Source organism: Cebidichthys violaceus, unplaced genomic scaffold (genome assembly GCF_023349555.1).
Source record: "Cebidichthys violaceus isolate CVI_PGR_0920_01 unplaced genomic scaffold, fCebVio1.0.p SCAF_19, whole genome shotgun sequence".
NCBI classification, from domain to species: Eukaryota; Metazoa; Chordata; class Actinopteri; order Perciformes; family Stichaeidae; genus Cebidichthys; species Cebidichthys violaceus.
In genome coordinates, this window is record NW_027176361.1 from 9264599 (window position 1) to 9289767 (window position 25169).

Consider the following 25169-nt stretch of genomic DNA (forward strand, 5'->3'; position numbering starts at 1 on the left):
CCTCAAACCGCCTAGTAGCAACAATTTTGTCACTCTGCACTATCTGTTTCCAACTGTTAAAACAAGATACCACCCTGTTTCACACCTTGAAGTGGTGCAAATTCAAATAAAACATCACACAGACAACTGATGGATATGGATGATGCCCAGGGCTGACACCTAGTGGTTTTGTGGAGGTAAGAGACTTCAGTCTGAGCAATGGAGAGGAACGTGTGCATTGGCACAGTGGTGAGGCCATTCAATGCATTACCTATGGATGGCGCCTCCCTGCGTAACCTCCTAGAGACAGACCACGACCATAAACGGTCAGCGCCAACTGGCAGTTTCAGTCAGTCTGTGTACATAGATGACATTGGGGTCCCTAGGGGAAATCAAGTACTGCGGGGTTTGAATCAGTACTATTTTGGTGGGCAACCAAGAGGGGTCAAGACGTGTCGCTGGTGAAGAACAGGAGGGGTCTACAAAATGTTTGGTTCATCTTGATTGTATTTTCATACCATGTTGAGAGGGCTAATACAGTGATGAATTAATGTTGAAATGAATAAACAGACTCTTTGTACTTACAGATTTCCAACCAAGGTGATGAGGGGCTGGGAAGCGACAGTATAAAGCATATTTGTGAAGACATTCCTTTGTCTTTAAAATGTTACTCTTAGGATAATCCGTATGACATTAAAATATGTGTTTTTGATTATATTCTTTCTTTATTGTTTTTGATGTTTTGTTTTTATGCATTCATTTATTACTATTTTGATTAGACATTCATTAATTTATTTTAATTTTAATCTAGTAGTTATACTTTGTATAAAAAGGAGGGAAATGTTGGAGAAAAATAACCTTTAGAATGATCTGTTATTATTGTTTAACATACAAGGCTCCATGAAGTCTGGGGCTCCTGTGTGAATTCTCTTCACACTTTTTATCCTCAGATGTTCCTCGTGTAGCAGTGACTGTGACCTTCTGTAAGGGACAATTGTATATCTTACTAAACGTCAAGATGACGTTTGCTTGTTCGGAAGGGGCGAGTTCAAGACATGCCACGTAGCTTTATGCAAATGATTCTGTGCAAACGCACTTGTGTGTTATCCGAAGTATAAATATCAGAGACTCAGAGACAGACCTCTGAGCAGCCTTGATACATGACTTGTATGTGTTTCAACTCTGTCTCCTTCTTGCAAGAATAAATGTCCTGTGATAATTACTTTTACATCGGCTTTGAATGAATTTCTCTAACAGTATGTCTATAAAAAGTCATAGAATAGCATGTAGAAAACAGTCATAGTATAGTATGTCGAAAAATGGAAAAAACAGTCATAGTATAGCCTGTTGAAAACAGTCATAGTATAGCCTGTCGAAAACAGTCATAGTATAGCCTGTCGAAAAAAGTGAAAAACGGTCATTGTATAGCATGTCGAAAAAAGTGAAAAACGGTCATAGTATAGCATGTCGAAAAAAGTCAAAAAACAGTCATAGCATATTATGTTGAAAACAGTCATAGTATAGCCTGTCGAAAAAATTGAAAAACGGTCATAGTATAGCATGTTGAAAAAAGTCAAAAAACAGTCATAGTATATTATGTCGAAAACAGTCATAGTATAGCCTGTCTAAAACAGTCATAGTATAGCCTGTCGAAAAAAGTGAAAAACGGTCATAGTATAGCATGTTGAAAAAAGTCAAAAAACAGTCATAGCATATTATGTCGAAAACAGTCATAGTATAGCCTGTTGAAAACAGTCATAGTATAGCCTGTCGAAAAAAGTGAAAAACGGTCATAGTATAGCATGTTGAAAAAATTTAAAAACGGTCATAGTATAGCATGTCGAAAAAACTCAAAAAACAATAATAGTATATTATAATGAAAACAGTCATAGTATAGCCTGTTGAAAACAGTCATAGTATAGCCTGTTGAAAAAAGTGAAAAACGGTCATAGTAAAGCATGTTGAAAAAATTGAAAAACGGTCATAGTATAGCATGTCGAAAAAAGTCAAAAAAAAGTCATAGTATATTATAATGAAAACAGTCATAGTATAGCCTGTTGAAAACAGTCATAGTATTGCCTGTCGAAAAAAGTGAAAAACGGTCATAGTATAGCATGTCAAAAAAAGTCAAAAAAGTCAAAGTATATTATGTCGAAAACAGTCATAGTATAGCCTGTCTAAAACAGTCATAGTATAGCCTGTCGAAAAAAGTGAAAAACGGTCATAGTATAGCATGTTGAAAAAAGTCAAAAAACAGTCATTGTATATTATGTCGAAAACAGTCATAGTATAGCCTGTCTAAAACAGTCATAGTATAGCCTGTCGAAAAAAGTGAAAAACGGTCATAGTATAGCATGTCGAAAAAATTGAAAAACGGTCATAGTATAGCATGTCGAAAAAAGTCAAAAAACAGTCATAGAATATTATGTTGAAAACAGTCATAGTATAGCCTGTCGAAAAAAGTGAAAAACGGTCATAGTATAGCATGTTGAAAAAATTTAAAAACGGTCATAGTATAGCATGTCGAAAAAAGTCAAAAAAAGTCATAGAATAATATGTTGAAAACAGTCCTAATATAGCCTGTTGAAAACAGTCATAGTATAGCCTGTTGAAAAATTTTTAAAACGGTCATAGTATAGCATGTCGAAAAAAGTCAAAAAACAGTCATAGTATATTATGTCGAAAACAGTCATAGTATAGCCTGTCTAAAACAGTCATAGTATAGCCTGTCGAAAAAAGTGAAAAACGGTCATAGTATAGCATGTTGAAAAAATTGAAAAACGGTCATAGTATAGCATGTCGAAAAAAGTAAAAAAACAGTCATAGCATATTATGTTGAAAACAGTCATAGTATAGCCTGTCGAAAACAGTCATAGTATAGCCTGTCGAAAAAAGTGAAAAACGGTCATAGTATAGCATGTTGAAAAAATTTAAAAACGGTCAGAGTATAGCATGTCGAAAAAAGTCAAAAAAAGTCATAGTATATTATGTTGAAAACAGTCCTATTATAGCCTGTTGAAAACAGTCATAGTATAGCCTGTTGAAAAAATTGAAAAAGGGTCATAGTATAGCATGTCGAAAAAAGTCAAAAAACAGTCATAGTATATTATGTCGAAAACAGTCATAGTATAGCCTGTCGAAAACAGTCATAGTATAGCCTGTCGAAAAAAGTGAAAAACGGTCATAGTATAGCATGTTGAAAAAATTTAAAAACGGTCAGAGTATAGCATGTCGAAAAAAGTCAAAAAAAGTCATAGTATAATATGTTGAAAACAGTCCTAATATAGCCTGTTGAAAACAGTCATAGTATAGCCTGTTGAAAAAATTGAAAAAGGGTCATAGTATAGCATGTCGAAAAAAGTCAAAAAACAGTCATAGTATATTATGTCTAAAACAGTCATAGTAAAGCCTGTCTAAAACAGTCATAGTATAGTCTGTCTAAAACAGTCATAGTATAGCCTGTCTAAAACAGTCATAGTATAGCCTGTCTAAAACAGTCATAGTATAGACTGTCGAAAAAAGTGAAAAACGGTCATAGTATAGCATGTTGAAAAAAGTAAAAAAAACAGTCATAGCATATTATGTCGAAAACAGTCATAGTATAGCCTGTTGAAAACAGTCATAGTATAGCCTGTCGAAAAAAGTGTAAAACGGTCATAGTCTAGCATGTCGAAAAAAGTCAAAAAACAGTCATAGTATATTATGTCGAAAACAGTCATAGTATAGCCTGTCTAAAACAGTCAAAGTATATAGCCTGTCGAAAAAAGTGAAAAACGGTCATAGTATAGCATGTTGAAAAAATTTAAAAACGGTCATAGTATAGCATGTCGAAAAAAGTCAAAAAACAATAATAGTATATTATAATGAAGTCATAGTATAGCCTGTCGAAAACAGTCATAGTGTAGCCTGTCGAAAAAAGTAAAAAACGGTCATAGTATAGCATGTTGAAAAAATAGAAAAACGGTCATAGTATAGCATGTCGAAAAAAGTCAAAAAAAAATAATAGTATATTATAATGAAAACAGTCATAGTATAGCCTGTTGAAAACAGTCATAGTATAGCCTGTTGAAAAAAGTGAAAAACGGTCATAGTAAAGCATGTTGAAAAAATTGAAAAACGGTCATAGTATAGCATGTCGAAAAAAGTCAAAAACAGTCATAGCATATTATGTTGAAAACAGTCATAGTATAGCCTGTCGAAAACAGTCATAGTATAGCCTGTCGAAAAAAGTGAAAAACGGTCATAGTATAGCGTGTTGAAAAAATTTTAAAACGGTCATAGTATAGCATGTCGAAAAAAGTCAAAAAACAATAATAGTATATTATAATGAAAACAGTCATAGTATAGCCTGTTGAAAACAGTCATAGTATAGCCTGTTGAAAAAAGTGAAAAACGGTCATAGTAAAGCATGTCGAAAAAAGTCAAAAAACGGTCATAGCATATTATGTTGAAAACAGTCATAGTATAGCCTGTCGAAAACAGTCATAGTATAGCCTGTCGAAAAAAGTGAAAAACAGTCATAGCATAGCATGTTGAAAAAAATTAAAAACGGTCATAGTATAGCATGTTGAAAAAAGTCAAAAACAATAATAGTATATTATAATGAAAACAGTCATAGTATAGCCTGTTAAAAACAGTCATAGTATAGCCTGTTGAAAAAAGTGAAAAACGGTCATAGTAAAGCATGTTGAAAAAATTGAAAAAAGGTCATAGTATAGCATGTCGAAAAAAGTAAAAAAAAAGTCATAGTAAATTATGTTGAAAACAATCATAGTATAGCCTGTCGAAAACAGTCATAGTATTGCCTGTCGAAAAAAGTGAAAAACGGTCATAGTATATCATGTTGAAAAAATGTTAAAACGGTCATAGTATAGCTTGTCGAAAAAAGTAAAAAAACAGTCATAGTATATTATGTCGAAAACAGTCATAGTATAGCCTGTTGAAAACAGTCATAGTATAGCCTGTCGAAAAAAGTGAAAAACGGTCATAGTATAGCATGTTGAAAATTTTTTAAAACGATCATAGCGTAGCATGTCGAAAAAAGTGAAAAAACAGTCATAGTATAGCCTGTCGAAAAACGTCACAGTATAGCAGGTCGCCCCTTATAGGGATCGAAATTGCTATCTCTCGGGTTGCGGCAACTCTGCCATCCTCCTGAGATATTCAACACTACACGCTTCTATTGTTGTTTGTCGTATTTGACTCTGCGATTGCGAGTCCATCCTCAAAACCCTTCGCCCCTTATAAGGATCAAACCCTCAGTCTCTCAGGTTGCAACCCTTCTGCCATCTGCCTGAGCTATCCCACACCACATATGTCTTTTTTGTTGTTTGTCGTACTTGACTATGCGATTGCGCGTCCATCCTTAAAAACCTTTGCCCCTTATAAGGATCAAACTCCCAGTCTCTCAGGTTGCCGCCATTCTGCAATCGGCCTGAGCTATTCCACACCGGACAATTATAATGTTGTTTGCCATATTTGACTTTGCGATTGCGCGTCCATCCTTAAAACCTTTCGGACCTTATAAGGATCGAACCCCCAGTCTCTCAGGTTGCAGCCGTTTTGGTATGTGCCTGAGCAATTCAAGGCCACACACTTCCGTTGTTGTTTGTCGTATTTGACTCTGCGATTGCGCGTCCATCCTCAAAAAATTGAAGCCCCTTATACGAATCCAAACCCCAGTCTCTCAGGTTGTAACCCTTCCACCATCCACCTGAGCTATTCCACACCAGACACTTCAATTGTTGTTTGTCGTACTTGACTCTGCAATTGTGCGTCGAAAAACGTTCAAAGTATAGCATGTCGAAAAAAGTCAAAAAACAGTAATAGTATATTATGTCGAAAACAGTAATAGTATAGCCTGTCTAAAACAGTCATAGTATAGCCTGTCGAAAAAAGTGAAAAACGGTCATAGTATAGCATGTTGAAAAAATTGAGAAACTGTCATAGTATAACATGTCGAAAAAAGTAAAAAATCAGTCTTAGCATATTATGTCGAAAAAAGTCATAGTATAGCCTGTCTAAAACAGTCATAGTATAGCCTGTCTAAAACAGTCATAGTATAGCCTGTTGAAAACAGTCATAGTATAGCCTGTTAAAAAAAGTGAAAAACGGTCATAGTAAAGCATGTTGAAAAAATTGAAAAACGGTCATAGTATAACATGTCGAAAAAAGTCAAAAAACAGTCATAGCAAATTATGTTGAAAACAGTCATAGTATAGCCTGTCGAAAACAGTCATAGTATAGCCTGTCGAAAAAAGTGAAAAACGGTCATAGTATAGCATGTCGAAAAAAGTGAAAAACGGTCATAGTATAGCATGTTGAAAAAATTTAAAAACGGTCATAGTATAGCATGTCGAAAAAAGTCAAAAAACAATAATAGTATATTATAATGAAAACAGTCATAGTATAGCCTGTTGAAAAAAGTGAAAAACGGTCATAGTAAAGCATGTTGAAAAAATTGAAAAACGGTCATAGTATATAACATGTCGAAAAAAGTCAAAAAACAGTCATAGCATATTATGTTGAAAACAGTCATAGTATAGCCTGTTGAAAACAGTCATAGTATAGCCTGTTGAAAAAAGTGAAAAACGGTCATAGTAAAGCATGTTGAAAAAATTGAAAAACGGTCATAGTATAACATGTCGAAAAAAGTCAAAAAACAGTCATAGCATATTATGTTGAAAACAGTCATAGTATAGCCTGTCGAAAACAGTCATAGTGTAGCCTGTCGAAAAAAGTGAAAAACGGTCATAGTATAGCATTTTGAAAAAATTGAAAAACGATCATAGTATAGCATGTAGAAAAAAGTCAAAAAAAGTCAAAGTATATTATCTCGAAAACAGTCATAGTATAGCCTGTCAAAAACAGTCATAGTATAGCCTGTCGAAAAAAGTGAAAAACGGTCATAGTATAGCATGTTGAAAAAATTTAAAAACGGTCATAGTATAGCATGTCGAAAAAAGTCAAAAAACAATAATAGTATATTATAATGAAAACAGTCATAGTATAGCCTGTTGAAAACAGTCATAGTATAGCCTGTTGAAAAAAGTGAAAAACGGTCATAGTATAACATGTCGAAAAAAGTCAAAAAACAGTCATAGCATATTATGTTGAAAACAGTCATAGTATAGCATGTCTAAAACAGTCATAGTATATAGCCTGTCGAAAAAAGTGAAAAACGGTCATAGTATAGCATGTCGAAAAAATTGAAAAACGGTCATAGTATAGCATGTCAAAAAAAGTCAAAAAACAGTCATAGCATATTATGTTGAAAACAGTCATAGTATAGCCTGTCGAAAACAGTCGTAGTATAGCCTGTCGAAAAAAGTGAAAAACGGTCATAGTATAGCATGTCGAAAAAAATCAAAAAACAGTCATAGTATATTATGTCGAAAACAGTCATAGTATAGCCTGTCTAAAACAGTCATAGTATAGCCTGTCGAAAAAAGTGAAAAACGGTCATAGTATAGCATGTCGAAAAAATTGAAAAACGGTCATAGTATAGCATGTCGAAAAAAGTCAAAAAACAGTCATAGCATATTATGTTGAAAACAGTCACAGTATAGCCTGTCAAAAACAGTCATAGTATAGCCTGTCGAAAAAAGTGAAAAACAGTCATAGTATAGCATGTTGAAAAAATTTTAAAACGGTCATAGTATAGCATGTCGAAAAAAGTCAAAAAACAATAATAATATATTATAATGAAAACAGTCATAGTATAGCCTGTTGAAAACAGTCATAGTATAGCCTGTTGAAAAAAGTGAAAAACGGTCATATTAAAGGATGTTGAAAAAATTGAAAAACGGTCATAGTATAACATGTTGAAAAAAGTCAAAAAACAGTCATAGCATATTATGTTGAAAACAGTCATAGTATAGCCTGTCGAAAACAGTCATAGTATAGCCTGTCAAAAAAAGTGAAAAAAGGTCATAGTATAGCATGTCGAAAAAAGTCAAAAAACAGTCATAGTATATTATGTCGAAAACAGTCATAGTATAGCCTGTCTAAAACAGTCATAGTATAGCCTGTCGAAAAAAGTGAAAAACGGTCATAGTATAGCATGTCGAAAAAAGTCAAAAAACAGTCATAGCATATTATGTTGAAAACAGTCATAGTATAGCCTGTCAAAAACAGTCATAGTATAGCCTGTCGAAAAAAGTGAAAAACGGTCATAGTATAGCATGTTGAAAAAATTAAAAAACGGTCATAGTATAGCATGTTGAAAAAAGTCAAAAAACAATAATAGTATATTATAATGAAAACAGTCATAGTATAGCCTGTTGAAAACAGTCATAGTATAGCCTGTTGAAAAAAGTGAAAAACGGTCATAGTAAAGCATGTTGAAAAAATTGAAAAACGGTCATAGTATAACATGTCGAAAAAAGTCAAAAAACAGTCATAGCATATTATGTTGAAAACAGTCATAGTATAGCCTGTCGAAAACAGTCATAGTGTAGCCTGTCGAAAAAAGTGAAAAACGGTCATAGTATAGCATTTTGAAAAAATTGAAAAACGATCATAGTATAGCATGTAGAAAAAGTCAAAAAAAGTCAAAGTATATTATCTCGAAAACAGTCATAGTATAGCCTGTCAAAAACAGTCATAGTATAGCCTGTCGAAAAAAGTGAAAAACGGTCATAGTATAGCATGTTGAAAAAATTTAAAAACGGTCATAGTATAGCATGTCGAAAAAAGTCAAAAAACAATAATAGTATATTATAATGAAAACAGTCATAGTATAGCCTGTTGAAAACAGTCATAGTATAGCCTGTTGAAAAAAGTGAAAAACGGTCATAGTATAACATGTCGAAAAAAGTCAAAAAACAGTCATAGCATATTATGTTGAAAACAGTCATAGTATAGCCTGTCAAAAACAGTCATAGTATAGCCTGTCGAAAAAAGTGAAAAACGGTCATAGTATAGCATGTCGAAAAAAGTGAAAAACGGTCATAGTATAGCATGTCGAAAAAAGTCAAAAAACAATAATAGTATATTATAATGAAAACAGTCATAGTATAGCCTGTCGAAAACAGTCATAGTATAGCCTGTCGAAAAAAGTGAAAAACGGTCATAGTATAGCATGTTGAAAAAATTAAAAAATGTCATAATATAGCATGTCAAAAAAAGTAAAAAAACAGTCATAGTATATTATGTCGAAAACAGTCATAGTATAGCCTGTTGAAAACAGTCATAGTATAGCCTGTCGAAAAAAGTGAAAAACGGTCATAGTATAGCATGTCAAAAAAATTGAAAAACGGTAATAGTATAGCATGTCGAAAAAAGTCAAAAAAAGTCATAGTATAATATGTTGAAAACAGTCCTAATATAGCCTGTTGAAAACAGTCATAGTATAGCCTGTTGAAAAAAGTGAAAAACGGTCATAGTATAGCATGTTGAAAAAATTGAAAAAGGGTCATAGTATAGCATGTCGAAAAAAGTCAAAAAACAGTCATACTATATTATATCGAAAACAGTCATAACATAGCCTGTCTAAAACAGTCATAGTATAGCCTGTCACAAAAAGTGAAAAACAGTCATAGTATAGCATGTTGAAAAAATTTAATAACGGTCATAGTATAGCATGTCGAAAAAAGTGAAAAACAGTCATAGTATAGCATGTCGAAAAAAGTAAAAAAACAGTCATACTATATTATGTCGAAAACAGTCATAGTATAGCCTGTCTAAAACAGTCATAGTATAGCCTGTCGAAAAAAGTGAAAAACGGTCATAGTATAGCATGTCGAAAAAAGTCAAAAAAAGTCATAGAATAATATGTTGAAAACAGTCATAGTTTAGCCTGTTGAAAACAGTCATAGTATAGCCTGTTGAAAAAAGTGAAAAACGGTCATAGTATAGCATGTCAAAAAAAGTCAAAAAACAGTCATAGTATATTATGTTGAAAACAGTCATAGTATAGCCTGTCGAAAAAATTGAAAAACGGTCATAGTATAGCCTGTCGAAAAAAGTCAAAAAACAATCATAGTATATTATATCGAAAACAGTCATAGTATAGCCTGTTGAAAACAGTCATAGTATAACATGTCGAAAAAAGTGAAAAACGGTCATAGTATAGCATGTTGAAAAAATTAAAAAACGGTCATAGTATAGCATGTCGAAAAAAGTCACAGTATAGCAGGTCGCCCCTTATAGGGATCGAAATTGCTATCTCTCAGGTTGCTGCAACTCCGCCATCCTCCTGAGATATTCAACACTACACGATTCTATTGTAGTTTGTCGTATTTGACTCTGCGATTGCGAGTCCATCCTCAAAACCCTTCGCCCCTTATAAGGATCGAACCCGCAGTCTCTCAGGTTGCAACCCTTCTGCCATCTGCCTGAGCTATCCCACACCACATACGTCTTTTTTGTTGTTTGTCGTACTTGACTATGCGATTGCGCGTCCATCCTTAAAAACTTTTGCCCCTTATATGGATCAAACTCCCAGTCTCTCAGGTTGCCGCCATTCTGCAATCGGCCTGAGCTATTCCACACCTGACAATTATAATGTTGTTTGCCGTCAAAAAAAGTGAAAAACGGTCATAGTATAGCATGTCGAAAAAAGTCAAAAACAGTCATACTATATTATGTCGAAAACAGTCATAGTATAGCCTGTCTAAAACAGTCATAGTATAGCCTGTCGAAAAAAGTGAAAAACGGTCATAGTATAGCATGTTGAAAAAATTTAAAAACGGTCATAGTATAGCATGTCGAAAAAAGTCAAAAAAAGTCATAGCATATTATAATGAAAACAGTCATAGTATAGCCTGTTGAAAACAGTCATAGTATAGCCTGTTGAAAAAAGTGAAAAACGGTCATAGTATAGCATGTTGAAAAAAGTAAAAAAAAGTCATTGTAAATTATGTCGAAAACAATCATAGTATAGCCTGTCAAAAACAGTCATAGTATTGCTTGTCGAAAAAAGTGAAAAACGGTCATAGTATAGCATGTTGAAAAAATTTAAAAACGGCCATAGTATAGCATGTCGAAAAAAGTCGAAAAAAGTCATAGTATAATATGTTGAAAACAGTCATAGTATAGTCTGTTGAAAAAAGTGAAAAACGGTCATAGTATAGCATGTCGAAAAAAGTCAAAAAACAGTCATAGTATATTATGTCGAAAACAGTCATAGCATAGCCTGTCTAAAACAGTCATAGTATAGCCTGTCAAAAAAAGTGAAAAACGGTCATAGTATAGCATGTCGAAAAAAGTGAAAAACAGTCATAGTATAGCATGTCAAAAACAGTCATAGTATAGCCTGTCAAAAAAAGTGAAAAAAAAGTCATTGTAAATTATGTTGAAAACAATCATAGTATAGCCTGTCGAAAACAGTCATAGTATTGCCTGTCGAAAAAAAGTGAAAAACGGTCATAGTATAGCATGTTGAAAAAATTTAAAAACGGTCATAGTATAGCATGTCGAAAAAAGTCAAAGAAAGTCATAGTATAATATGTTGAAATTAGTCATAGTTTAGCCTGTTGAAAACAGTCATAGTATAGCCTGTTGAAAAAAGTGAAAAACGGTCATAGTATAGCATGTCGAAAAAAGTCAAAAAACAGTCATAGTATATTATGTTGAAAACAGTCATAGTATAGCCTGTCGAAAAAATTGAAAAACGGTCATAGTATAGCCTGTCGAAAAAAGTCAAAAAAGTCATAGTAAATTATGTTGAAAACAATCATAGTATAGCCTGTCGAAAACAGTCATAGTATAGCCTGTCGAAAAAAGTGAAAAACAGTCATAGTATAGCATGTTGAAAAAATTTAAAAACGGTCATAGTATAGCATGTCGAAAAAAGTCAAAAAAAGTCATAGCATATTATAATGAAAACAGTCATAGTATAGCCTGTTGAAAACAGTCATAGTATAGCCTGTTGAAAAAAGTGAAAAACGGTCATAGTATAGCATGTCGAAAAAAGTCAAAAAAAATCATAGCATATTATAATGAAAACAGTCATAGTATAGCCTGTTGAAAACAGTCATAGTATAGCCTGTTGAAAAAAGTGAAAAACGGTCATAGTATAGCATGTCGAAAAAAGTCAAAAAACAGTCATAGTATATTATGTCGAAAACAGTCATAGCATAGCCTGTCTAAAACAGTCATAGTATAGCCTGTCAAAAAAAGTGAAAAACGGTCATAGTATAGCATGTCGAAAAAAGTGAAAAACAGTCATAGTATAGCATGTCGAAAAAAGTCAAAAACAGTCATACTATATTATGTCGAAAACAGTCATAGTATAGCCTGTCTAAAACAGTCATAGTATAGCCTGTCGAAAAAAGTGAAAAACGGTCATAGTATAGCATGTTGAAAAAATTTAAAAACGGTCATAGTATAGCATGTCGAAAAAAGTCAAAAAAGTCATAGCATATTATAATGAAAACAGTCATAGTATAGCCTGTTGAAAACAGTCATAGTATAGCCTGTTGAAAAAAGTGAAAAACGGTCATAGTATAGCATGTCGAAAAAAGTCAAAAAAAGTCATAGCATATTATAATGAAAACAGTCATTGTATAGCTTGTTGAAAACAGTCATAGTATAGCCTGTTGAAAAAAGTGAAAAACGGTCATAGTATAGCATGTTGAAAAAAGTCACAGTATAGCAGGTCGCCCCTTATAGGGATCGAAATTGCTATCTCTCAGGTTGCGGCAACTCCGCCATCTTTCTGAGACATTCAACACTACACGATTCTATTGTAGTTTGTCGTATTTGACTCTGCGATTGCGAGTCCATCCTCAAAACCCTTCGTCCCTTATAAGGATCAAACTCCCAGTCTCTCAGGTTGCCGCCATTCTGCAATCGGCCTGAGCTATTCCACATTGGACAATTATAATGTTGTTTGCCGTATTTGACTTTGCGATTGCGCATCCATCCTTAAAACCTTTCGGACCTTATAAGGATCAAACCCCCACTCTCTCAGGTTGCAGCCGTTTTGGTATGTGCCTGAGCTATTCAAGGCCACACACTTCCCTTGTTGTTTGTCGTATTTGACTCTGCGATTGCGCGTCCATCCTCAAAAAATTTAAGCCCCTTATACGAATTGAAACCCCAGTCTCTCAGGTTGCAGCCCTTCCACCATCCACCTGAGCTATTCCACACCAGACACTTCAATTGTTGTTTGTCGTACTTGACTCTGCAATTGTGCGTCGAAAAACGTTCAAAGTATAGCATGTCGAAAAAAGTCAAAAAACAGTCATAGTATATGATGTTGAAAACAGTCATAGTATAGCTTGTTGAAAACAGTCATTGTATAGCCTGTCGAAAAAAGTGAAAAACGGTCATAGTATAGCATCTTGAAAAAATTTAAAAACGGTCATAGTATAGCATGTCGAAAAAAGTCAAAAAACAGTCATAGTATATTATGTCTAAAACAGTCATAGTATAGCCTGTCGAAAAAAGTGAAAAACGGTCATTGTATATTATGTCGAAAACAGTCATAGTATAGCCTGTCTAAAACAGTCATAGTATAGCCTGTCGAAAAAAGTGAAAAACGGTCAAAGTATAGCATGTTGAAAAAATTGAAAAACGGTCATAGTATAGCATGTCGAAAAAAGTAAAAAAAAAGTCATAGTAAATTATGTTGAAAACAATCATAGTATAGCCTGTCGAAAACAGTCATAGTATTGCCTGTCGAAAAAAGTGAAAAACGGTCATAGTATAGCATGTTGAAAAAATTTAAAAACGGTCATAGTATAGCATGTCAAAAAAAGTCAAAAAAAGTCATAGTATAATATGTTGAAAACAGTCATAGTTTAGCCTGTTGAAAACAGTCATAGTATAGCCTGTTGAAAAAAGTGAAAAACGGTCATAGTATAGCATGTCGAAAAAAGTCAAAAAACAGTCATAGTATATTATGTTGAAAACAGTCATAGTATAGCCTGTCGAAAAAATTGAAAAATGGTCATAGTATAGCCTGTCGAAAAAAGTCAAAAAACAGTCATAGTATATTATATCGAAAACAGTCATAGTATAGCCTGTTGAAAACAGTCATAGTATAACATGTCGAAAAAAGTGAAAAACAGTCATAGTATAGCCTGTTGAAAACGGTCATAGTATAGCATGTCGAAAAAAGTCACAGTATAGCAGGTCGCCCCTTATAGGGATCGAAATTGCTATCTCTCAGGTTGCGGCAACTCCGCCATCCTCCTGAGATATTCAACACTACACGATTCTATTGTAGTTTGTCGTATGTGACTCTGCGATTGCGAGTCCATCCTCAAAACCCTTCGCCCTTATAAGGATCAAACCCGCAGTCTCTCAGGTTGCAACCCTTCTGCCATCTGCCTGAGCTATCCCACACCACATATGTCTTTTTTGTTGTTTGTTGTACTTGACTATGCGATTGCGCGTCCATCCTTAAAAACCTTTGCCCCTTATACGAATCTAAACCCCAGTCTCTCAGGTTGTAGCCCTTCCACCATCCACCTGAGCTATTCCACACCAGACACTTCAATTGTTGTTTGTCGTACTTGACTGCAATTGCGCTTCGAAAAACGGTCAAAGTATAGCATGTCGAAAAAAGTAAAAAAACAGTCATAGTATATTATGTCGAAAACAGTCATAGTATAGCCTGTCTAAAACAGTCATAGTAGAGCCTGTCAAAAAAAGTGAAAAACGGTCATAGTATAGCATGTCGAAAAAATTGAAAAACGGTCATAGTATAGCATGTCGAAAACAGTAAAAAAATCTGTCATAGTATATTATGTCGAAAACAGTCATAGTATAGCCTGTTGAAAACAGTCATAGTATAGCCTGTCGAAAAAAGTGAAAAACGGTCATAGTATAGCATGTCGAAAGAAGTCAAAAAACAGTCATAGTATAGCCTGTCTAAAACAGTCATAGTATAACCTGTCGAAAAAAGTGAAAAACGGGCATGTCGAAAAATAGGTCATAGTATAGCATGTCGAAAAAATGCATTAAAAGTCATAGTATGTTGAAAACGGTCATAGTATATTATGTCGAACGGTCATAGTATAGCATGTCGAACAAACGGTCATACTATAGCATGTCAAAAAAAAGGTCATAGTATAGCATGTCGAAAAATAGGTCATAGAAGTAAGATAACAGACCATTATTATATTGCAATTCATTCCTTTCATGCTGCTCAAAAAAATCGCAGCACTAAAAACCTGACAATAACAAGGTAGCGATGACTTGCATGGTGCATTTAAGGTCTCTTCAATCCAAATAAATAACGATTTCATGTTGTGGTCAAATTTGATCTTGTTTTAAAATGTAGATTTTGTCAAGGAACTTAAATAAAAGGTTGTTTGAAGGAGATGTTTTCACAGTAATATATAGATATTAGCGATTGGTTGTATTTATGCTCTGAGATTGCTATACATACATGCCTTATTCCTTTCAGAAGCATTTATATTGACACTTTAGGAAAAAGAAATATACTGTGCTATCAATTTTAGGCCATACTGCCCAGCCCTATATTAAATATAATGAAACAAATGTTGAATATCTGTTAATTTAAAGTATAGCAGCAATAGTGTCATAAAAAAATGTCTATTGGTGTCTTATGAGGAACAACAATGACTCTTGAGGTATCGCTTATTTAGAAATATGTAACTGGCAGATCAGGTGTCACCAAGCAAGTTGATTGGAAAAGAATCAGATGTTTACCAGTCTCTTTTGGATTTATCAAAAAGTTTTTATTATTAATAGTAATGTCACACAAATTCACAAAGTGTTTAAGACGTCTGGCTCAGTTTGGTGTGTGTGTGTGTGTGTGTGTGTGTCTGCAAGTATGTCTGTGTGAATTCTCTAAACAGTGCAGTTATAAATAAATGACCACAAAGAGAAGAAAAAGGATAAGGTAATATTGCAACAGGAAAAATAGAATTCTCATTTTAAGAAGATAAAGAGAAGTTGTTCAAAGAGAACATTTAGCACCATCTATCCCATTATCATATTCAACAGATATCATAAAATCATTAAAATCTCGTCTAAAAGCCCCTACATAATAAAAAAAATTACCATTTCTCAAAACACTTTGGAAACAGTTTTTTCCTTAATGAGCATACAAACACAGCATTCCATTAGTCTTCTTCTCTACGTGAGCAGTGTGCCTATTGTCTACAGGAAATGTGGTGTTATATTCAAGATAAAGATATCATTTAATATATATCAGAAGAAAAAGGCAGGAGTCATGAGAGGCAAGCACCAGAGAAACAGCAGCCTCCACTCCCGTGGACACACAACCCCAAATTTCAGTTCTTATGGAGCAATCGCTTACTATAAAAAAATAAAAAGGGAAAAAAAATCGCAAACTTGTACAACCCTTTTAAAAAAAGGGAGACCATTGATATCCAATAAATAGAAGAAACATTTTAAATTAAATGTACAATGCAAAAAAAAATCCAGGAAATACTAAGTCTGCATATTGGAACAAAACAATCAGAGGTACAACACACAAACACCAGATGGCAATGATTTTTTACTTTCTTTTTTTAAAGAGATACTCCATACAGAGATGGAAGAAATGAACAAAAAGACCTGATGCGTGACAACTTATTATTCGCCAGAGGAAATTAAAGTATAATTCATACAAACACAAGATTTACAACACATACAAGAATTTGAAAGACAAAATGAAATCCCCCCCAAAACAACCAAAGTCGTTAAAACCCGTATGTTTTGAAGCATTCCAAACATTTGTATTTTTTAAAATTCTTAATGCTCTAGAAAAATGTTCATATCTCTATTATTAGTATTTTTCATTTTGTCTCTTTTCTAAATACAAGGCCAATGTGGTATATATCTAGGTTGATCTAGTTTAGAAAAAACAAATCAATAAATTATTTTTTTAAAAAGACAGCACCCCACAAAAATTGCAAACAGCATGTACAAATCTCAGTATTCAAGACGACAACAACAGGAACAACTCGAGTTCTCTGGTATTGACACAAACACACCATTGGAACCATCATGTACCCTCTGCAGTTTGTTCAATGGCAGCACCAACTGCCCCCTTGTGGGTGTCTGGTTAAAAGCACCATCTGAGAGTAAACTGGTATTTATTGGCGGCTTGGTATTTCTTTTTGTAAACAGTAATGGTGAGTAAACGTATTCAACTGGCTGTTCGGCAAGTGTTAGCAGTAGTAGCAAAAATGATTTTAAATAATGAAACGCTAAGTTGAAAACCAAAGTGAAACTGTCTTTTGTCCTGGCTTGCAGGAGTTTTGGTTATGGCTGAGGAGACGCAGGAGGGGAGCTCTGTCACCGGGAGGAGGCCTGGTGAGACACAAAACAGACAAATTCATAAAAAGTTTAATTGACAGTTTTCTTCTTTTTTTTTTTTTCTCTGGTCAGAAAGGAGCAACAAAAGACAGCAGGAGCATTGAACAGAGGTACGCGTCTGCTTACCAGATTGAATGAGTCGTATGTGTTCATGAGCTCCTCTATGCGGTACTGCTCCAGCACCACTACGTTCGTCAGGTTGGGGCTCCGCTGACGTGCGCAGTCCTCACAGTGAACCACATATGTCTTCCTGCTGTTGCTCTCACTTGTCACAAACAACAAATTGAACACCTCCAGCTGTAGAAGAGAGAATCGGTTAGGAAACAGTCGCGGTAATTCCGCTCGTCATCAGCTTGGTCATGCTGAAAAAGTTTGTCACTTGGAACCATTTGCCATTATTGCTAGAAAATTACTTTAATATGTACACCAAGGTTATGTAGGCTAGAACAACAGCCTTGCATTTTATCACGGTAATAATTTTGATTATTTTCGTAGTGTCGTGGAATTGTATTGCATTCTGAAAGGGGGAGTCAAAAGAGAACCTCCTTGTCTCTCTGAATATCGGTCACTTCTCACCCTTTAGTCAGTGAAACAAATCTCAGATATATAGCTGATTGAGCTGACATATCAAATAAAATACCTGGCTTAGTTGAGACCGTCTATAGGCCTACACCCACATCAAAATCTGTCTGAGAATAACTCCCTAACTCATAATACTTTACATTAATTGGTCATTTTGGGGCATTCAAGTACTGATTCGGACGTTGAGTAGCAATGGTCAATTTGGGTCACCCATAGGTGTTTCTAATACTTTAGAGTAGACTAAATATCCAAAATGTCTAATAACCTCTGTGCTCATGAAGGTAGAATTTATAGCAGGCTTATTAAACTGCATTAGTTTAGCTAGCTGTAGCTACTCACGTCACACTCGTTGCAGTAGTAGGCAGGCTCGTCTTTGACCCGACTCTGATAAGATAACTTCTTCCCGTCAGCCACCAGTTGGTCCCGCAGGATCTGGATGTGCTTCATGGACTGCAGCAGGCAGTGTCTGGTGAAGGGTAAGAATACAAAGAAATGTTTAAATCTTTTTTTAATACAGCTTAGCGTATGTATCATTTCAAATGGAATCCAATACAACAACCCAGCAATAAGTACTACTTCAATCAGGGTTGTAATGTTGACTTACTGAGAGATGTTTCTTCTTAAACATTTACTAAAAATGATAACCTTTTATGAAGTGGGCTGTTCATTGGTTTCGGTAGGTGTAACTAAGTACAGTTCATATGTACTCACTTGACCAGCTTGAAGGTGTCTGGGTCAGTGATCTTGACAGTGCGGGCCGCGTTCCAGGACACGTGAATCATGGGGACAATGGACTTCACCTTCTTCACTTCGTTCCACTCAAACCTCTCAAGGGCCAGCTGGTACTGGTAAGCTGCAGATACACGTTGAACACTGTTTTACAAAATGTTCTCACTATTGTTGAAGTAGTGTGTATTTGGTCACCAGGTGCACTCCTTACCATTGAGAGGGCCGACATTCCATGCAATGTTGTTGCACCAGCCAACGGCCTGAACCCAGTGAACAGTTCCAGCGTTGATCCACACCAAATCTCCAGGCCGTTGGATGAAGCGGTACACTGGGATGTTTGATTTGTAGAGGTCCTCCAACACTGGCCACCAGGACCCTGTCAGGTAGTCCACCCCATGCCTGAGCACACAAGAGGAAAAAGGTATGTTGGCCAGTGATCGTCAACTGGTCGTCCCAGCCAGAAATTCAAGAGGGTGAATTTTATCACCTGTAGTTGGCTTAGCATGGTTAGTCAAGCTCAACTGACGTCTGTGGATGAACTTCAAACAGCATCATCCAAATATGTACTGTAAGTCGCTTTGGATAAAAGCGTCTGCTAAATGACTAATGTAATGTTGATAAGCGGAGCAAAACCAAAACAGACTACATGGCAAATCCTTCTCACCGCAGCGTTCAGGCAGCCTCCCACTGCACATTCAGACTAAAGAGCTGCAGTTACACCCCCCAACCCTAAGCATCCTCAATAAACCTTTGCACTCCTACTCGCATTTACTATTGGTGTAAATTATCAAAATGTCTAAAATGTAAAAACAAACTGAATGTCAGTCTGTCTACTCACTTTTCACAGAAGTCACTGATGGCGTGCCAGTAGTTCTCATGGACGGAGAACCACTCACAGTCTCCAGGGCCAATGTTGATGTTCACCGAGCAAAAGTTATTGTTCTCCTGGTGACCTGTTTATTAAGGAAATAATATTCTCACATATAAATGGCATTTCCTGGGGATTTAGAATTAAACTTGTGTTTCATACTGTGTTTAACTAAAGGTGTCTTCCACCTGTTTGAGACATTACCTGGCGTTCGGCTCCCTGGGACTTTCATGTAGAGCTGGACAGTGTTCATGCCGAGGATGGTGTGTCCAACATGACTCAGCATGTTTCCACTGGATGCTACACGCATAAATGCCGGCAGCTTCTGCAACTCCTGAAGCTGGGACTTCCACCTAAGCAAAGACATCGACTTGTATCTTTAGTAACGTAGCATTAATATGCATGTGCAAAGGACCTTTGCTTGCTATGATCATGCTGCTGTATTGACACTTGAATACTACAAAAATGTAGTAATGGTGACCACCATAAACTGCTATTGTCTAAGGACGATCTATTAAAGTTGCTCACCTCTTGGGATCTGAGAGGTCAATGTTGGTGCCAAACTTAATTATCTTCCCCACTTGTTTCTGCTCACCGCTGAGGAAAGGAAAACATTATTATTATTAACTTACCAACAACTGCAAAACACAATCAGTAAACTTTACACAATATCCTTACCTGCTACTTTCTTTAGAGCTGTCCTTGCTTGGAGTGTCAAAACTGTTTGATGGCTTCTTCTCCTTCTCCTCTTCATCGTCCTCATCATCGCTGCCTTTCTCCTCCTGGAGACACAAATCACATGTTTATCAGTGTACATGGATGCAGAAATTGTGGAAGCTCAAGTTGTTAGAGTAGCAGAACAATATCAGTACGAGTGGCAGGGATAGTAGAACATATTTACCTGCAGACTCTCTTGGAAACTGGAGGCCTGGTACTGGGCGTACTTGGCAATGGTGGTGTGGGAGCGACTGCTCTCACAGGGCCAAGTCTGGCCGGTGCCACTGGGGTCCCAGTTCTCATCAGCAGGCTGCTGTACCTGAGTCCTCACCTCCACCGCCTGCTCTGCATTAGCTTCCACAAGTGACTTTGTAGAAAACAGCCCCAGGTCTAAAAACGAGGACACATTTACATTACAACCAATCGATGCAGATCAATAGTATATTGTTTGCAACTAATGGGTCAACACTATTTTAAGTAGCAAGATGCTTAGAGGCGACATAATGCTCATTTTCAGGTTCATTCTTTAATGTTCAAAAACCCATTTGTATCAGGAGAGCCTACCATGGGTTTTGCATGTAAATAAATGCGATGCATGAACTAAACATACTGAGTCGTAGAGATCCAGCCAGGCCTCTGATGACAGTAACGGGGTTCTTGGGGTCTGTACAAAACTGCAGCAGCACAGGGGAGAAGGCATCCCTCTTACTCTCCAACTACAGAGAAGAAGAATTACGTCAATACACAGAAACCAAAACTGCTTAAGTCAATGTCTTCATGCACAACACAAGAGGGCAGCACATGCATGTCGAAAGTATTTGTGTGTTGTCTGAATAAACAGTGAAGGACCTTGCAATCATACTTTTGGCTATTTGTTGTGTTTACTGCACGTTATAATGGATAAAATATCCCAAATGTGTCAAACGAAAGACGAAAGTATACAGTATGTATGAAATATAGTGACGTACATAGATGCTGGGTGTAGGAGGGTTGAGTTTCTCTCTGGGAATGGGTTCATCTGAAGTCATGATGGGCTTCACAGAGAAGGCTGGGAGCAAGAATGATTCTCTGAACTTCCCTTTTACTCTGGCTCCCCTACAGCAGAAAAACACAACAATGTTGACAGATGCAAACAAAAAGAAACAAAACACAGGTTTCTAGTCCTGTGCACGTGCCTCCTGATGGGTAATTATCCTTTGCTCAACTCTTAACCTGTTCATAGAATGCATCCCTAAAATATGCCATAAAAAGGCCTACTGAAATGTCATATCAAGTATTTTTAGGAGAGCCTTCCTCCACAGTGCACTTACTTGCAGGACCTGATGATTTCACTGGCAGAGTTCTTAATGGTGATGTCCTCCAGTGGGATCCTCTTTTCCTCCACCTCGGAGGCAATGAAGGTCTCCCTGTCCCCGCTCTCCACTTTGATCAGGCGAATCTTCAGCTCCTTGGGGGGCCCGTCCGACAGCGCTTTCAGTTTCAAGAAGTCCGTTGAACCCAGCGAAGAACCAGATTCAGAGTCTTTTTTGTCCTCGGAAGATCTTTCTCCCAAACTTCTCGAGGTCCATTCTGCCTGCTCCCCCTCGCTGGTGGAGCTGGCACCGGATGCTTCCTTATGTTTCGTTTTTTCTGCGTCATAATGACCCCGATTCTTCTCAGACCCCTCCTTGCTCTGGAGATTGAGGTCACCGAGAATTCTGCGATCTTTCTTTTCCTTGTGGCTCTTGCCATCCTTGTGCCGCCTGTGGCTGGAGCTGGAATGAGTGGAAGAAGACGATGGTGATGATGATGAAGAGCAGAAGGTCATCTCCTCTCTCTTTTCTCTATGCTTCTTCTTCTCTTTTCTGTCTTCGTGCTTCCGGCTGCTGTGACCATGCTTCCTCATCTTATCTTTCTCTCTGTGTTCCTTTACCTTCTCAGATTTGTGTCTGTCTTTCAGTTTGACATGGCCATCAGGTTTATCAAGCGGGTTATGACTAGGAAGTGACTGTCGACTAAGCATGTCCTCGCAGCTTTTGCCTAATTCTGCCAGAGACGACTCAGAGATAGTCGTCAACAGCTGCTCCTCTTTGATCTCCTTAATGGGTTTTAAGGTAGAAGAAATACTCTCCTTTTGGGTAGAGTTTATTCTGTCCTCTGTGTCTCCATCATCTCTCCAGTCATGAGCGTCCTCTATTTTCAGTTTTTTGTCTTCTAGCAGAGGAGGGGAGGACTTTAGGGATGGGAAAGCTGGACTAAACGGTGCATTGGTTGAATCTGACGTCGGAGAACTGCCTTGCTGCTGGCGGCAGATATCGGGGCCCAGTGACAGCGACGAGGAATATTTGACCCCAAGCAGAGCTGATGGAGGGGGTCTCCCAAAAGGTCCACCGCGGTAGGCATACTTCTGGCTCTCTAGGACTGTTGCTCGGGACTTGAACATGCTGTTTACACCTGTTTGGTGGAGGTGGGGTCTTTGGGGTGGTGGAGAACAAGATGGTGTCTCAGAGTCCTCGTCATCTTCCTCCTCATCAACCTCACTTTTCGTCTGCTCGGGGAGGCCATAAAGTTTAGCCAAGTCGCTGTGGCGGTAATTGGTGTTCCCCACTCCCATGTCCATTGACCGTTTGGAGTGCAGAGGGACATTCGAAGAGGATTTGAAGTAGTCCTCATCCTCCTCATTGAGAGATGATGTTCGGCTGCAAGGGGATGCCAGAGAGCCTTGGCGACTGAGCACAGGAGGGCTAGCGTGCGGATTGGATCCAAAGTCTTCCTGGTTGGGCTGATGCTTCATTGCTGGAATGAGATCTGGGGCACTCAGGTAGCTCTTGATAGGCTGGACACAAGGGGTAAAGTTGTCAAGGAGACCTGTGGACCCAGCCTTTTCACTGTTATACATCTCCTCTTCCTTTTTGATAGACTCATCCAGCATAGCCATAATGTTAGCCAGACCATCGGGGAGCAGTGTGGACAACTCAGACGGCTCTTCCTCAAATTGGGCAGATTCAGCAGCGCAGCTACTGGCATTTTCCAAACCACTTCCTGTCATCTGCTGGTTTAGGATTCCCCTCATAGAGCTGGAGGATAAAGGTGGTGTTGGGTTTTCTCTGGGAAAAGCCTGATACAGTTTGGGGGGCTCTCTAAGTGCCAAGGTAGGGAGAGAGTGTTTGCTGCTGTCTCTCTCCCTGGCTGAGTCTTTGGATAGGTTGGGTGCGGCTTGCATTGCCGGGGGCTTGTTGGGGTATACCGACTGGTTCATCCCTGAGGTATTGTGTGTTGATGAGGGGCTGAATGTCGTTCCGCCACTGTTGCTCCACATCTCCCTCTGCCTCTGCTTTTCTCTGGCATACTCGGTCTGAGGTGTAAGAGGGGGCGGCCGCAGCCTTTCTACAGGAGTAATGGTGGTGGTTGTCTGGCCTGGTGGACAGGGGAGTACGCCACCACGGCTGAGCCAGGGGTAAGGGGGTGAAGCCTGGGAGCAGGGGGGCAATGGACCTGAAGAAGGTACAGTAATAGAAGAAAGGCGAGGAGGTGGGGGTGTTGGGGAAGTGTTGCAGGAGAACAGTCTCTCCAGATTTTCAATAGCGGTCTGCTCTTTGCCTTTTGCACTGCATAGTTCCTTCTCCCTCCTCTGTTCCATTCTCCTTTTCTCCTCCTCTTTCCTCTCCGACTCTTGTTTTTTCTTTTCCTCTTCCTGCCGCTCCAGTTCCCTCTTCTTTATCTCCTGCCTCTCTGCTTCTCTCTTCTTCCTCTCCTCCTCTTGCCTCTCCCACTCTCTCCTCTTCCTTTCCCGCTCCTTTTTCTCCCATTCTCTCTTTTTCCTCTCCTCTTCCTGCCTCTCCCATTCCCTCCTTTTCCTCTCCTCCTCCAGTCGCTCTGCTTCTCTCCTCCTCCTTTCCTCTTCTTGTCTCCTCTTTCTCTCCTGTTCCTGCCTCTCCCATTCTCTCCTTCTCCTCTCCTCCTCCTGTCTATCCAATTCCCTCTTCTTCCTCTCCTCCTCCTTCTCCAGCTCCTTCCTCTTCCTCTCCTCGTCCCGCTTTTGTCTCATCTCCCATTCTTTTTTCCGCCTCTCCTCTTCTCTAATTTTTCTCTCTTGCTCCTCTCTGTCCCTTTTTCTCCTTTCCTCAGCTTGCATGTGACCCTCTAGCTCTGCATCGAGCTTGTCTAGAGCCTCTTCGATGGACTGAGGGACAGAGGTCGGAGCTGGTGGGCGAATCTGGGGCTGAGAGTACGCCTGTGTCGAGGCAAATTCTGACTGACCCAGTCTGGAGGAGAGGGCTGGATGGGACGACTGAGGTGCAGTGTTGGCAGTGGAGCGTGGAGCTGATTGGTATTTAATAGGAGAACCAGGAAGAGGATTTGAAACTCTACTTGTAATCACACTGTCCCCTATCCTCTGGTGCCGTGAGGAGAACAAGGAAGATGATGATGAAAATGCAGGGGGTTGCTCCATTTCAGCCTGAGCATAGCAGGACGTCTTCCCCTTCATAGGGCGGGACTTGGTGGGTTCCTGTTGGTGTGGTCTGGGCAGCCCCTGCTGGTTGGCAGAGGCAGTTTGGCCTCTCTGACATCCGGGCTGCAGCAGAGCATCCAGCTGAGAGGTGGTGCCAGTGACGCCACGGGTGGAGGTTTGGGGTACAGGTTCTCTTCCTCTCTGCCAACTGCCATTACTGCTGCCATTGTTCACCGAGCAACCAGAAGGGGGCGATGTGGGCACCCTGGACACACCGGCCATAGTTACACCACTAGACATCCTGCTGTTGCTGTAGCCACTGATGGGGCAAGAGCTCTGGGATATGGGAAGATTGGCAGTGATGACAGGTGTTCGAGTGGAGTTGCTTGGGGGCAGAGGAGGGCTGACATGATGGTGATGCTGGGAAGGACCAGGAACACGACTATCCACGACGTGATTGTGGATCTGCTGGCGCTGAGGTAGCAGTCCTGGAGGCCGGTAAATGCCCGACTCCTGAAGAGACACATACAAAGTTTTTAATTAATAAATTTGCTAATAATTACTCTCATAACAGCATCTGGGTTAACAGATTCATTTTAAGCCTGTTTCAAACACCTG

At 38.1% G+C, this 25169-nt stretch overlaps 1 protein-coding gene across 1 annotated transcript in view; it reads right to left on the minus strand.

Annotated features, from left to right (window-relative positions):
• Positions 1-15613: 15613 nt before the first annotated feature.
• The window catches only part of kdm6ba (lysine (K)-specific demethylase 6B, a), a 91715-nt gene continuing 82159 nt past the window's right edge, over positions 15614-25169 (minus strand). The window contains exons 15-27 of the mRNA XM_068713569.1: positions 21430-25064; positions 21088-21214; positions 20730-20835; positions 20304-20509; positions 20081-20184; positions 19931-19999; positions 19607-19755; positions 19373-19487; positions 18746-18933; positions 18517-18658; positions 18145-18271; positions 17350-17520; positions 15614-17217 (exon numbers count right to left, since the gene is read on the minus strand). Of these exons, the coding sequence (XP_068569670.1) occupies positions 17203-17217; positions 17350-17520; positions 18145-18271; positions 18517-18658; positions 18746-18933; positions 19373-19487; positions 19607-19755; positions 19931-19999; positions 20081-20184; positions 20304-20509; positions 20730-20835; positions 21088-21214; positions 21430-25064 (5154 nt within the window). The 3' untranslated portion in view covers positions 15614-17202. The remainder of the gene's footprint in view (positions 17218-17349; positions 17521-18144; positions 18272-18516; positions 18659-18745; positions 18934-19372; positions 19488-19606; positions 19756-19930; positions 20000-20080; positions 20185-20303; positions 20510-20729; positions 20836-21087; positions 21215-21429; positions 25065-25169) is intronic.